The sequence below is a fragment of the Mandrillus leucophaeus genome, unplaced genomic scaffold (assembly GCF_000951045.1).
Source record: "Mandrillus leucophaeus isolate KB7577 unplaced genomic scaffold, Mleu.le_1.0 Scaffold12, whole genome shotgun sequence".
Lineage (NCBI taxonomy): Eukaryota > Metazoa > Chordata > Mammalia > Primates > Cercopithecidae > Mandrillus > Mandrillus leucophaeus.
This window is the reverse complement of record NW_012100320.1, coordinates 4440252-4453746: the sequence shown is the minus strand read 5'-3', so window position 1 is coordinate 4453746 and position 13495 is coordinate 4440252. Positions and strand designations below refer to the sequence as shown.

General features: G+C 49.2%; 1 protein-coding gene across 1 annotated transcript in view; it reads left to right on the top strand.

Moving 5' to 3' along the window:
• MEGF11 (multiple EGF-like-domains 11) overlaps positions 1–13495 on the top strand; it is a 254935-nt gene that overhangs the window by 43693 nt on the left and 197747 nt on the right. Inside the window, exon 4 of the mRNA XM_011968341.1 lies at positions 7432–7524. Within this exon, the coding sequence (XP_011823731.1) occupies positions 7432–7524 (93 nt within the window). The remainder of the gene's footprint in view (positions 1–7431; positions 7525–13495) is intronic.

The window sequence follows — 13495 nt, the reverse complement described above, 5'->3', positions numbered from 1 at the left end:
TTTTTTTTTTTTTGAGACGGAGTCTTGCTGGAGTGCAGTGGTGCGATCTCGGCTTACTGAAACCTCTGCTTCCCAGGTTCCAGTGATTCTCCTGCCTCAGCCTCCCGAGTAGCTGGGATTACAGGCACATACCACCATGTCTGGCTACTTTTTGTATTTTTAGTAGAGACAGGGTTTCACCATGTTGGTCAGGCTGGTCTTGAACTTCTGACCTTAAGATCTGCCCACCTCAGCCTCCCAAAGTGCTGGGATTACAGGCGTGAGCCACTGCTCCTGGGCCCGGATGGCATGTTAAGGAGGATGAGTGAGGAAAGTTTAATAATAAAATGATTTATAAAGGCAGGGGAAGGGCTAAGGAAAACCAGTAAGAAATGGTGCAACATTCAGGCTAGCAATCGAGGAGAGCCACAACCACCCCTGGACTGGAAGCAATCCCTGGAACCTTTAGCTGGAGGGGAGAAGGACCACCACCATCACCACCCATGGCCCAGCCTCATGTCCTGCCCGCCCTCCCATCTCTTGCTGCTCTTTCTCATTGACTGAACCCATCCAGAAGCCAGAGGCCAGGAAGCCTGTTAATGTCATCCATACAGGTCAGCTTCTCTGGGCACAGAGAAAGGTGTAGGAGAAGGAGAATGTTGTGAACAGGACAAATGGAGAATCTCTAGCATGTGCATTTGCCAGGGGCAAAAATGAGTTCTGAAGCTGATTATATATAAGGCACAGATATCCAGTGTATCTGTGTTACTAGAATTTCATGGGAGGGGGTAATTAGGAAAAAAAAATGTCTAAAAAGCCTCTAATGGATAAAAGGTTAAGAAATACTGATCTAGCACATTGAGTTGCTGGCTGTGTGAATTTGCACAAGTTACTTAGCCTTTTCTGTGGTTCAGTTTCCCAACCATAAATGGAGTGGTACTAACCCCCACCTCCAGGACTCAATGGAGCTGTGTGTACTCAATACCTGGCAAGTGCCAGGCCAAGAAAGGACTTCTCGTTTGGCCTCTTTTCCTCTTTTGCACTCACCACACTGTCCCTAGTGTCTACCTGAATAAGACCATCAACTGCAATATGAATGTTCGCTAAGTCATCCAGATTCCCTGTCCCCAGCTCCCAGGAGGAAAGAGGGATGCAATAAAGTGCTGAGTCAGCACGCATGGCTGCTGCAAGGTTCTGCTTCCCAGCTTGACAGCCCTTGCTCCTTTGGGTAGACCCAGAGTGCCACTTTAGAAAGTAGGACTGGCATCATTTTGTATTTTCTAAGCGCCTTTTTTGGCCTTGTTTTGTCATCTGGTCATCCCAGGGAGTAAGTAAATGATAGGGGAGGAAGGGGAAGAAGAGACCTTCCATGTCCCGTAGTCCTGTCTCCCACCAGACCAGAAGCCCTCTCCCACAGGGGGCCGCCTCCCCCATGAAGCACCAGATAGTAAACATTTTAGACTTTGCGAAATGTCAGTCTCGGTGGCAACCCTCTCGACTCCGTCCTTGTAGTGCAAAAGCAGCCGTAGACAGTATGTAAATGACTGGGCATGGCTGTGTTCCAACAGAACTTCGTTTACAAAAATAGGCAGCCAGCTGGATCCCCCACGATTGGCAGAGTGAGCCCGCCCCCGCCCTGCCACGCACATGTCAATCCTCTATCCTTTGTGTGATCATGGTGGCCTGCTCCCTACCTGTACAACAGCCCTGTGAACTGCTGAACCCATTCGGGTGTTAGAAAGTCTTGCCTTGGGTTAGGCGGATATCTGCTCCCTTGTCACTTGCTCCCTTGGGTCCCTATTCTGTCTGGGACAGAATGGCTCCCACATCTCTATTGGGCTTTCAGCCTGGTCAGCTGACCTTGACCTGCCCCCACCTAGTTCTTCCTTCTCCAGGTTGAACAACCTCCTGTCCCCCACCCCATCTCACTCTCTGCCTCCCGATCCTCCTCCCTGGCTTGTCAATATCACTTACAAGGCATGGGTACTGGGATGAGTCGTCAACAGCCACATGTGGAGTATCCGTAATGCATGGCCCATGGGGAGATAACAGGGATGTTTCAGAACCCGGGGTTACCCTCGCAAAGCTCACAAGAAGGGCATGCTTCTTTTCCCCGAGCTCAGCCTCAGAGTTCAGTCACAGAGAAGACACCAAATCTCTGGACCTGTACCTTGACTCAGGCTGTTTCTGGCCCTGTGGGACCAAGGTGGCCAGGGGTCTTAAGGATGGTGGTGTGGGGTTCTTTTGGTCCAGACCACTACTGGTCCGGACTAACACTGAAAGGAGAAATGGTAGGAGGTCAAGTGTGCTACATCCCACCAAATGGGCAACTACCCTCCACCGAGTGCCATGGAGATTGAGAGAAAGAAAGGGCTGGTTATCCTTCCTGTGGATGGGGGGGTTCTTGTGGAAAAATCTTTCACCCTCCATCATGTTGGAATAGGGTGGCTGGAGGAACCTCTCCCTTCCTGGCTTCTTGATGGGGCTGGATGATGAAGGCTGTGCCTGGCTTTGGTGGCCAGGTGACCCAGGGCTAGGGAGCTCAGTGGAAGTATTTCAAGCTTCCAGCTTTCTAAGGTGGTGTGCTGGAGTCAATGCGGTCCTAGGTCAGAAGAGAAGCATCGAGGGATGTCAACCACGGAAGGGTCCTTAAAGGCAATGTGTTCTAATGCCCTTGTTTTATGGACAAGAGCCTGAACCCAGAGAGTTGGCTCCTCGTCCAGTGCCGTTTCCAAAGGAATAGAGGAAAGAAAGCAGGGGTCCCTGTGATAGAAAGAGGCTGGGGCTTGGGGGCCAGGAAGGGGAACCAGAGCAATGGCAGCAATCCAGGTGTGTCCTGGGGGGGGTGGGCAGGAGGACAGATTGAGGGGATTCTTAGCTGCATGGGACTTGAAACCTCATCTGGTTTAATCTTGATTTCCCAGTGAAGTTGCAGGGCCCAGAGAGGATGGTGAGTTATTGATATCACAGAGTGATGTTTGTAGACACGAATCAGGGCTGCCTGACACCCAAGGCTGAATTTGTTCTGCAACCCCACACCACCACCCTCAACACCCCTGATCACCCTGGTCCCACAGGGCCATAAACAGCCTGAGCCAAGGGACAGGTCTGCAGATTTGGTGACTTCTCTGTGACCAAGCTCTGAGGTTGAGCTTGGGGAAAACAAGCATGCCTTTCTCACATGAGCTGTGGTATTCTTTCCTGGGGCAGGTGAGTGTGGGGCTCACAAGCATTGAGCACCTACTGTGTACCAGAAAGCATGAGGGCTTAAAAAGGAGGAGTGGGAAGCACCCTGTCTCCCCTAGGAGCTGGAGATCCTCAAAGGAGAGACAGCAGACATAGCTACCTCCCAGCGTGTGGCGGGATGGCCTCTGCCAGAGGCTGAGGGAGTGTGTGTGAAAGCCCTAAGGTCTGGCACATAGTAGGTGCTCAGAAAATGGTAGTGCACAGGAAGTGGCAACAAATGGCAGCAGCTGTCAGCTGTGTTAGACATCCCACAGCCCGTGTGTGTGTGTGAGAGAGAGAGAGAGATGGCAATAGCATCTCATGCTTATTGAGTACTTACCATGTGCCTATATACCAGGCACTGGTCTAAGAACTTTACGTGTTTTACTTCATTTAATCTTTGCAGCAACCCATAAGGTAGGCACTACTCTTGTCCTCATTTTACAGATGGAAAAGCTGAGGCATGGAAGTTTAATTGTTTATTGTCCTGTAACTATAATTGTAATTGGCGGATGTGGAATTTAAACTTAGATCATCACATTGTCTACCACCCTGGCCTTGCCTGCCAAGGCTGGAGATGGCACTGCCCTCCAGCAGCACTGTCCCCAACCAGGGATCTGTCTGCAGTTCCCTACAGACCACCCGTCGCGTGTCCAAGACCTCTGTGCAGGATGGGAGTGAGTGGAGGGTAGAAGAGGCTCGAACCTCACCAGGAGCCTGTCCTCAGGGCCGAGGAGACTCTAGTAACAACAGCAAGGTTCACACAGCATTTTCTATACCCCAGGCCCTGCTCTGGGCACTCCATCAACTCATTCAATCCTCACACAGCCTGTGAGGCCCATCCTGCCACCGTACCCCACTGAACAGATGGGGCTGACACAGAGATGGAGGTAACTCATCCAAGGCCTAGAGCTGATAAGGCGCTTGGGCCAGACCCGGCATTCTGGATGCAGTGTGTTCTCAACCCCTGCACATCCTGCTGCTTGCTGAGAAGGCTTGTAGCATGCTGGGAGGTCAGAATCAGGACTGAGGCAGGGTGGTGAGAGTGTAGTTCATATTTCTCGGTGGGGCCAGGAGAGGGCGAGCGGCTGACCCCATCACACAGCTGGTGCTGTCAGAGCCCGTCCAGCCACCCCGTCCATGACAGCAGATGGATGTGCAGCAGTGTGAAGAGGGACTTGACAAAACGCCCTTTTTAGAGTTGTAAGTTTCCAAGAGGGAGCCCAGGGTGGCAGCACCCTAACCCAGCCCCTCCCAGGCAGTCACTGGCATGGGCGTCTGTGGTCTGAAAGAGCTTAGGGGACCCACATGCTCTAGGAGCAGCAGCTGAGTAACCCCAGGCCTCTGGAGACGGGCTGCCAGCTGCTGGCGTCGGAATCGGCCATCCCAGCACCAGGGATGGCCACTGCCACCCTCCCTAGGAGACTTTCCCTGCGGCACCTCAGCCCCTCCCCACCAGGTGTCCAAACACACAGTGGCCCAATTGCCAAATATGGCAGTCTGAGCCTCGGGTATTTGCTATCAATATTTCATGCTTCAAACAACACTGTCTAAACAACACCTATGAAATATGAATGGATTGAGGTTTTGACAAGCAAACAGTGCAGGCAAAATACCAGGATGATGAGGAAAGGAGGGAGATGCACCTGCATCCCTGGGGTCAAGCCAAGGGACTGTGGGATGACCATCCTCCATGCATAGCACAGAAGCTGACCCCGAAGCTGCTGCCTTAACAGGGTCCTTACCAGGGTCCAGGGGCTGGATACGGGACTGAGCTGGGGTCTGTGTCTGCAGTGTTGGGGGCGGTGCTCTGCAGACTGTCCTGCTGGTCTCTGGGGCTTCAGAAAGGGACCAAGGGAAAAGGCAGTGCAGTGTGGAGCTTGCTCAGAGCACCAGAAGGCTGTTCCCTCCCAACTTGGAGAAGGCACAGGAGGCAGGTGGATGGGCTGGGTGTCTAGGGTCAGGAGCAGGGGGCAGGCAGGTCACTGGGTGGTCTTCCTTCTCAAATTATCTGCCCTCCACCCTATCCCTAACCTGTGTGGTGCTGAGCATGTTGAAGCAGCTCCTCCACCCTCTGTCTCTGGTCACCACTGACCCTCTTGTGGGCCTGTCACAGCACCCCTCTGCTGTTCCCTCTGGAATGGCCCCACCGCCAGCCCCTGAGCCATGTGGGCGGAGGAGGATGTCCAGCCTGGGCAAAATGTGAAGTCCCCACAGCCTTGGGCTCTCTCCACCTTCAGAGGCCTCTAGCTCCAGGAGCCACCCCAAGCTCCTTCCTCCCTGACTGAGAGGCCACACACTGCACAAGGGGCCATGAACATTCAGGCCTCAGCTTCTCCAGATATAAAACAAAGGGCCAGGACATGATTTTCTCTTAAGTCTCTTTGAGACCTGACACTCAGCAGGTTCGCAAGTCACTGCTTGATTTCACCGCCCTAGGCAGAGACCCCAGGGATCGGGGTCCTGCTCTCTGCAGTCAGAAAGCAGTTGGCGGTGTCAGTGAGCTAATATGACAAGCTGTAACACTGATGGGTCCAGCTGTGGAGCATGCGGGGACCTCAGCCTGTCAGGGTGGGGATGAGGGAAAGGAAGCAGCTGAGGCCAGGGCTGGGAGCTGGCTGGGCTGAGGGGCTGGCATCCCATGGGGAGCCAGAGGATGGACACTGCTGTGTCCTGGGGGCATTGACTCATATAAGCTTGTTTGGAAAGTCCAGTGGGAGCCCGGGCAGCAGGAGTGACAGTCTTGCTAGCTGCCGCGTGAGCAGCACATTGTGATTCTAAGTGGAGCTGGTCCCCGGGGTCAGGGCCCACTGGGTTCTCCAACAATGGGTTAGCCGCTTCCCAGGGCTGTAAGTGAGCGGGGCTCCAGCACTGGGGAAGTGCTACAACCCTCCCCAAAGGCTACTTGTAGCAATCAGAAGGACCCAGGTGCTAGGGATCTCCAGACACACCACATCCCAGCCTTGCAGTGGACAGGCTGACTCCAGACCACTGACCAGTGAGGCATGTGAAATGACTCTTCTGGGGTCTACCTTGCCTGGGGCCTGGGCAAAGCTAAGGCAGCAGCTTCGGGGTCAGTTTCCGTGCTTAGGAGGGGCCAGAGGACCACACCAGTCATTAAATGAGCCTTGTTGTTTAACCCAACAGCATCTTCCCAGTGGGCATTTAGGCCAGACAGTGGGTGGGAGGCCACGAAAGGGGGCCATCTGCTCCCCTAGCCCAGGCCAGTACTGGGCAGAGAGAAGTCCCTTGCTTTCAGGAAAAAAAAAAAAAACAACACACACACACATCTCGATCCGGTCTAAGAAATTGACAGGGTTGATGGTAAGTGCTGATTCCCTGAGCCTTCAGACTTGGTGGAGGTGGCACATGGGGGCTTTCTGTAATCCTTCACTGATGGCTTGGATGGTGGGGCAGATCTTTCAGGAGCAAAAGATGACCTTGAGGAAATGTGGATTCTGTCAAAGAAAGAGAAAAATAATTTCCCTTCCTCAAACTGCTGTCAATCAGCCTCAGCACCAGAGTGGTTGAGGGAAAGTGCCTGCCGCTGTAACCTCCCACCTCGGGAGGCTGCAGCATTCAACTGCGTGATAAGAAATTGCCAGGCACTTTCTAATTACAATTATCATCATCGTGGATGTCTCTCTTAATTACTTTCTTATAATTAGCTGTTGCTTTTTTCCTCTGCATGTGTGTACTTTGCAGATTTGCTGACATTTGAGCACCCCAAAATAGGGACATTTGGGGAGGAGGGCAGAAAGGTGGGGGGAAAAGTGAGAAGGGACCTTCTTTTCAGGCAGGCTGATACATTTTGGGGCCTTTGCAGAAGGAAACTGGGGAAAGCAGAAGATGCAAGGGACAGGTTATTTCCTAAGCAGATGGAGAAAGAGAGCAGGGGTGTGGATTTAGGAGCCAAGGTTTGCGGAGGTCTCTGTTGCTAAACGTTGGAGAAAATGTTCTCGAAAAGCCAACGACGTTACCGCTTCTCCAGCTTGGGTTTCATTTTAGGAAATGAGGCTGGGGATGAAATGTACTCTTGTAGGATCCATTCTGGAGTTAATTAAATGACTCAGGTCAGGTGGAGCTTGATTTTCCCCCAAGCCAGTGATGCGTTGTGAGCATCCCTGGGCACCAGGGAGTTGTGACAAAATGGATTATGCTCCTTGACCAGATGGTTGGTTTTCACTGTTGTTCTGATTCTTCCTCTCTCTCCTCATGTCCCCTCAGCCCTGTGTACGGAGGAGTGTGTGCACGGCCGCTGCGTTTCCCCGGACACCTGTCACTGCGAGCCTGGCTGGGGAGGGCCCGACTGCTCCAGCGGTGAGTCTGGGGTTTGGGGGTCAGGAGGACCCCTGGCTCTGACTTGGTAGGCGGGGTGGGTTGTGGTATGTGCATGCTACATTTTTGTGTTGTGCTGGGGCGACTTGGGATGGGCTGCCTGAGCCCGTCTGAACATCAGGGAGGAGGTGTACCTGCAGTTAAAACCTGGTGGCACTTGAGAGATGATTTGTAGGGGTCTGTGGGGGCATTGTGTGTTGTATGTTTATGGAATTGTGGGGTCATCTGGACAACTCTGACTTTTGATGGAACACCTCTAGATATGGTCTTTGATGGTTGATGTGAAATTGACACAGTGCCCAGGAGTACACACTGAGGAGGTCGCCGTTGTCTAGCCCTGGTCCCCAGGTTCACTGCTCCAAAAACTCGGTTTTGTGGGTGCCCACAGAGGCTCAGGGGAACTGATTTATGAGACTGGTAGACATTTGGGATGTCTCTGTGTCCCCAAAATTAGAACAGGACACTCGTGGGGGTAGGTCCTTGTGTTCCTACGTTTTTGTGGGTGGATGGTTCACCTTCTCCAGGGAAGCCTTCCTACTGAACTTGGGGTGATGTGGATGCTCTGGGGCCTGGCCCAGTAACCCACAGTGGCGTGGTGCATTGTCTCTACTGTGAGGCCGGCCACCAAGAGGGTGCGGCTTACCTGGCAGCTGTTCAGGGAATTCTCTGCCAAGAACACAGATGAAAATGAATCCTCCTTCCCCTCTGGTTTATTGCCCCCAAATATTTGCGGATGACCACCTATCCATTGGCACATTATGCAGTCAAGGGTTGGTTAATATCTTGGTCTTACTTGGTTTTCAAAGAGGCCTTGACTAAGGCTGAAGCCCAAATTTCTTCCTGCTTTGAGTTGGAGTAGAGTATTTTTATGGTGACCTGATTAGATAAGATAGCCAGTGGTTCCACTAGGGATCTAAGCCCTATTATTTGTCCATCTTGGGGAGCCACCTCCATGTTCCCCATCTGTGTTTTGTTTTGCGTAACTTGGCTTACAAGGAATCTTTGAGGAAGGAGTATCTGACTTGGATTAGGTCAGTCCTGCTGGGATGGGTCTGCCTGCTACTGCTGGATTATAATGCTGAGGGCAGCCTATTGGAGGTTGAAATACAGCCTGGGTCCCCTGGGGCCCTGAGTATATAGAAACCGCTGATGAATGTAACTGTATTTAGTGCTCGCTCTATATCTGACCACCATAGTCTTGAAAACTCAGAGAGGAGAATGTTGGGTCCATGTGGGCCCAGTGTGGTGTTACTGCCCTTTTCTACTGTCTCCGCTGTGGTGGAAACATCTAGTTATGTTTTTTTGTTTCTTTGTTTTCCCAAAGGACTTGACTGGAGCCTCTCTGTCTATGCAGTGCATGAGAACATTCTGGCCAAAGGCAGTATGTGGTTTTGTTTTGAGTCTGGGTGATTCTCTTGGCTCAGGGAGTCCATGGTCTGCTTGCGGTATCCAAGAAACCCCCCAATGTGTTGGGACCTCCGGTGACCACAGTGGCCTCCTCCTTCCACTTGTTCTACTGCTTTGAGTGAGCCATGACTGGGAAACAGGGCCAGACAATGAAAGGTAAACTGAGGCACAGATGAGCTAAATAAAGGAAGATGTCCAACCGGTCTTTCTGTCAACTTGAACTGCAAAACACATTGGGTAAAATGTCTGGGCTTTCCCGCCCTTATCTGTGTTTTGTTTTGAGTAACTTGGTTTACAAGGAATCTTTGAGGAAGGAGTATCTGACTTGGATTAGGTCAGGCCTGCTGGGATGGGTCTGCCTGCTACTGCTGGATTATATGCTGAGGGCAGCCTATTGGAGATTGAAATACAGCCTGGGTCCCCTGGGGCCCTGAGTATATAGAAACCACCGATGCATGTAACTGTGTTTAGTGCTCGCTCTATGCTCGGGACTGTGCTGGGCCGTGGGGAGAGCCCTGGAGGGTCTTTTAGACAAGGTCTGTATCTTTTCAGGGTTCTGGCCTAATGAAAGAGATGGAACAAAGGTGGCATTTGATGAACAGGACTAGGCAGTTTAGAGTATGATTTGCCCCCAGAGTGAATTTACCAAGCAAGCCGGGAAACAGACCTGTTATTTACAGCACAGAACTAGACTGTCTGATTTAACGCCCCCGCACCCCCAATTCAGTCACCAGACTTGGTGCTAAGCAACCCAAAAGCTCTTTCCTCTCAATTAAATGCACCCTTCATGGGTTGAAGAGCCATGGGTCATTGAGCTTTGAATCGACTCAAAGGCATGTGCTATTGAACCCATGGGAAGTTCTAAAAGAGGTTCCAACCCTGTTTGAGGGACAGCAGCATTGAATTAAAGCAATTCGTAGATTCTCACCTTCAGTGTCATTCAGAGCATTGAATGTGTAGATGCTCTGCTAAGAGCTTTCCAACCTCTGCTTGAATACCTACACTGACAAGGAGCTCACTACCTCTTATGGAAGCCCGTTCTCATTGTTGGAAAGTTTTCCCTTCTCTGCACTGGAAACCTACCTTTTAGCTTCTACTGGTTGGTTCTTGCTCATAATAAAGTCCAGGGCAGGGTGGTGGATGACCATGATGCTCCTTGTCCCTGGAATTTCTTCCAAGGAGCTCACTGGACAAAACCACAGTCTGTGTCTACAGAAATGGTCATCTCAGCGCAGTTGATAATAGCCATTGAGGCTGCACAGAAGAAACCAGACACTCTCTAATGGGTCAACCCTTCAGGTATTAGAAGATAGTGATCATTTTCCTCCCCAAGTGTTTCTTCTCCAAGCTCCCTTGTTTCTCACATGATGTCGTCTGGACTACCTTTCCCATCTGGTTTCTCTCCATTGGCTGTGGCCTTTATTCCTCTTAAATGTTTTCTCCTAGATCTGACCACACAACTGCAAGCTTGGTGTGACCAGTATGGAAAAATGAGAGTGGAGATAGCTACTATATATTGAATTTTACTATGCACTGAGTGCTTTGTTTACTTATCTACTTGTTTAATTTTCACAACGAACTTATAGTATGGGAATTGTTATTTAGCCCCGTTTTACAAAGGAGCAAGTTGAAGCAGACAGAGGTTAAAGAACTTCCAGCAGACACACGGCTAGTCAATGGTAAGTCTGGGACTATCACCCAAGCAAAAACCTATGTCCTGAACCTCAACTCTTAATTACTATATTCTCCCTCCTTCTGGATGCTCAACCTCTGTTAATATAGCCCAATGTTGAAATTGATCTGTCATGAGAAAACATGGTTGTTCACAGGGAAATGTGAGCTCTGCTTAAAAGATGTGGCCCTGAGATATTGTGGAGATACAGGAGTCAGCCATGGGACACAAATTGATACCAGCTTTCCCCAAGTAATTTGCGCCGGCTTGCTACATGCTATTGGGGTCTATCTGCCAGTGCGCTCTCTACAGTGCCTTAGGGTCTTTGTGGGCGAATCTGTGGAGACAGGTATCTCGGTCCCACTTCAGTGTGATCTCTGGAGATCACTGAATGGGGTTTGTCGTGTGACACCCTTTCAGAGAAACTTTGGTTTTGTTTAATTGAAAGCATCGTTCTTGTTTGTTTCTTTTCTCTCTGGTTCTTAAAGTTATACCTGTTCATGTTAAAAAGAAAAATCAAACTGTAGCAAAAGTTAGACAAAAAAGGTTAACTCTCCACCCCGGAGATAACCACTGCTGGCATTTGGGTGCTTATCCTTCCTGCCATTCTTTTATACATTTGCACATTGAGCTAGATCTGGATATAACTTTTATTATTTAGATCAAAGGTGTGTGCTAGTCTATAACTTGCTGTTTAAATTTAACTTTACGTCATGCACTCATTTTCTTGTCAATAAATGTGCTCCCTTAGATTTTTAATGGCCTTACAGAATTTCATTCTATGGATTACCGCATGCATTTAACTAGTCCCTTGTTGATGGACATTGAAGTTGTTTCTGATTCTTCACTGTCATAGGCCCACCATCCTTTATCCAAGATCCGTGGGGCCTGTTGGCTTCAGAATTTATAATTTTTCAGAGTTTAGAAAGCATATGGTGAGTATGTTGTGTGTGACATATGCCCCCATGGGGTCTGGGCAGCACCCTGGGTGAAACAGTGATATTTCTGAAGTGACTATGACTGATCACAGCAAGTGACATAAAAACAATATATAACCTCAAATCGGTTTCATGCAGATTTTGCCTCTAAATGGATTTTGGTGCTGAATTTTTTAAAACATGTTTTGGACTTTTTAGGGATTTCTGGATTGTGGCCCTGTGTAAAAATGCTGCAGTGATTCTTCTTATGCATATATCTTTGCCCACTTGTCCCAATTTCTTCTTAGGATAAATTCCTGGAAGTGGCAGGGAGGGTTACGAAGATCCATCATCTGACTGCCTGCCCCTGCCCTGCCCTGCCCTTTGTGGTTGCCAAGGGATTTATGACTTTGACAGCAGTGAAGGGGATAAATCTAGTACTGGGGTGGGGGTGGGGACTTCTCATTCTTTTACTGACTTATAACCCCCTAGCTGATTTTTTTAAAGGCCTGGACTAATTTCTTTCTGTTCCATAAAGGAAGAGAGATGATACTGATTTGCCTGGTGGGCTGACACACCAACTATCAGATAATTCTGGGCTGTTAGATGGACCACTACGGGGAAATGGAGTGGCTGCCTGCCTGGTCATAAACCTCCATCCCATATAATAATGAAGAGTAAAAGGATGAAATGTCAGTTTATACTGAATAAAGACGACAGAGTGACTCTTATTAAATTGCACTAATCTCACAAGTGGAGATAAAAAGAAAAAAGTTTTCCTGTATTGAATATCTAGTTTTTTAAAGTAATTAGGAATATTAAAGCACTGACAATGATTGAGATAGAAACATTATTCATAACTTTTATTTCCGCACTGGGCAATGATCCAGTATATTTCATTTATGAGATTTCAGCTGTACGGAGAAGGACGTGAGCCAATTCCTAAATTAAATATGCCCTGTTAACTTTTATAAATGATGCCCAATAATTAACTTGGAAATTTAAGCTTTCATTATATGATTTAATTATTGTATTTCCTGGGTCCTGTCTCTCTGCCTCCTATCCCAGGGTGCTTTGCATTTTGGGTTCCAGGCTACAGAATGGCATTTTGGTTTTGGGCCTGTGCCTCCCCTCCAGAAGGCCTGGGGTAGAGATAAGGGAGAAGCCTCCTCCTCCGTTTCCCTCTATTTTCCACATTATCGTGTATTCCACCAAACCGGTCTTATCCACGTGCTTAGGACAAAGTGCAGGATAAGTCAAAGCCCGGTACACACTGTCCTGCCATCTTGCAGAATTGCTCCCCTACTCCCCAGTCGCTGGGCACAAGACAGGACTACAGAGCAGGCCTGAGTGATGAAGGCAGCCGGAACCAAGCTGGGCCATCACCAGCTGTAGCTTCTGCTGAGTCCAGCATGTTCTTATTTTGAATGGTGTGTGGGACCCCAGGCCGACTTGGCTTTAAGCTGTCTGCAGATTAAAATAGAATGTTAACCAGCTCAGAAATATGCCTACACTCCTAAACTAGCTCGGGACCCTTGAGGTCAGTGCTTCTCAAACTAAGTGTTTGCTAAAACTTTTTTTAAAAAGTCCTGGTAAAAGATACATAACATAAAATTACTCATTTTATATTTGGTATTTATAATGTGTAGTTTGGTAACATTAGTACATTCACATTGTTGTGCAAACATCACCACCATCCATCTCCAGAACTTTTTCAGCTTCCCCAACTGAAACTCTGTCCTCACTGAACACTAACTTCCGATTGCCCCCTTCCCTGGCCCTTGGCAACCAACAGTCTGCTTTCCGTCTCTCTGAATTTGACTACACTCTGCTTCATATAATTGGAATCATACAGTATTTGTCCCTTTCCAGCTGACTGATTTCACTTAGCATAATGTCCTCAAGGTTCATCTGTGCTATCACGCATGTCGGAATTTCCTCCCTTTTTTTTTTTTTT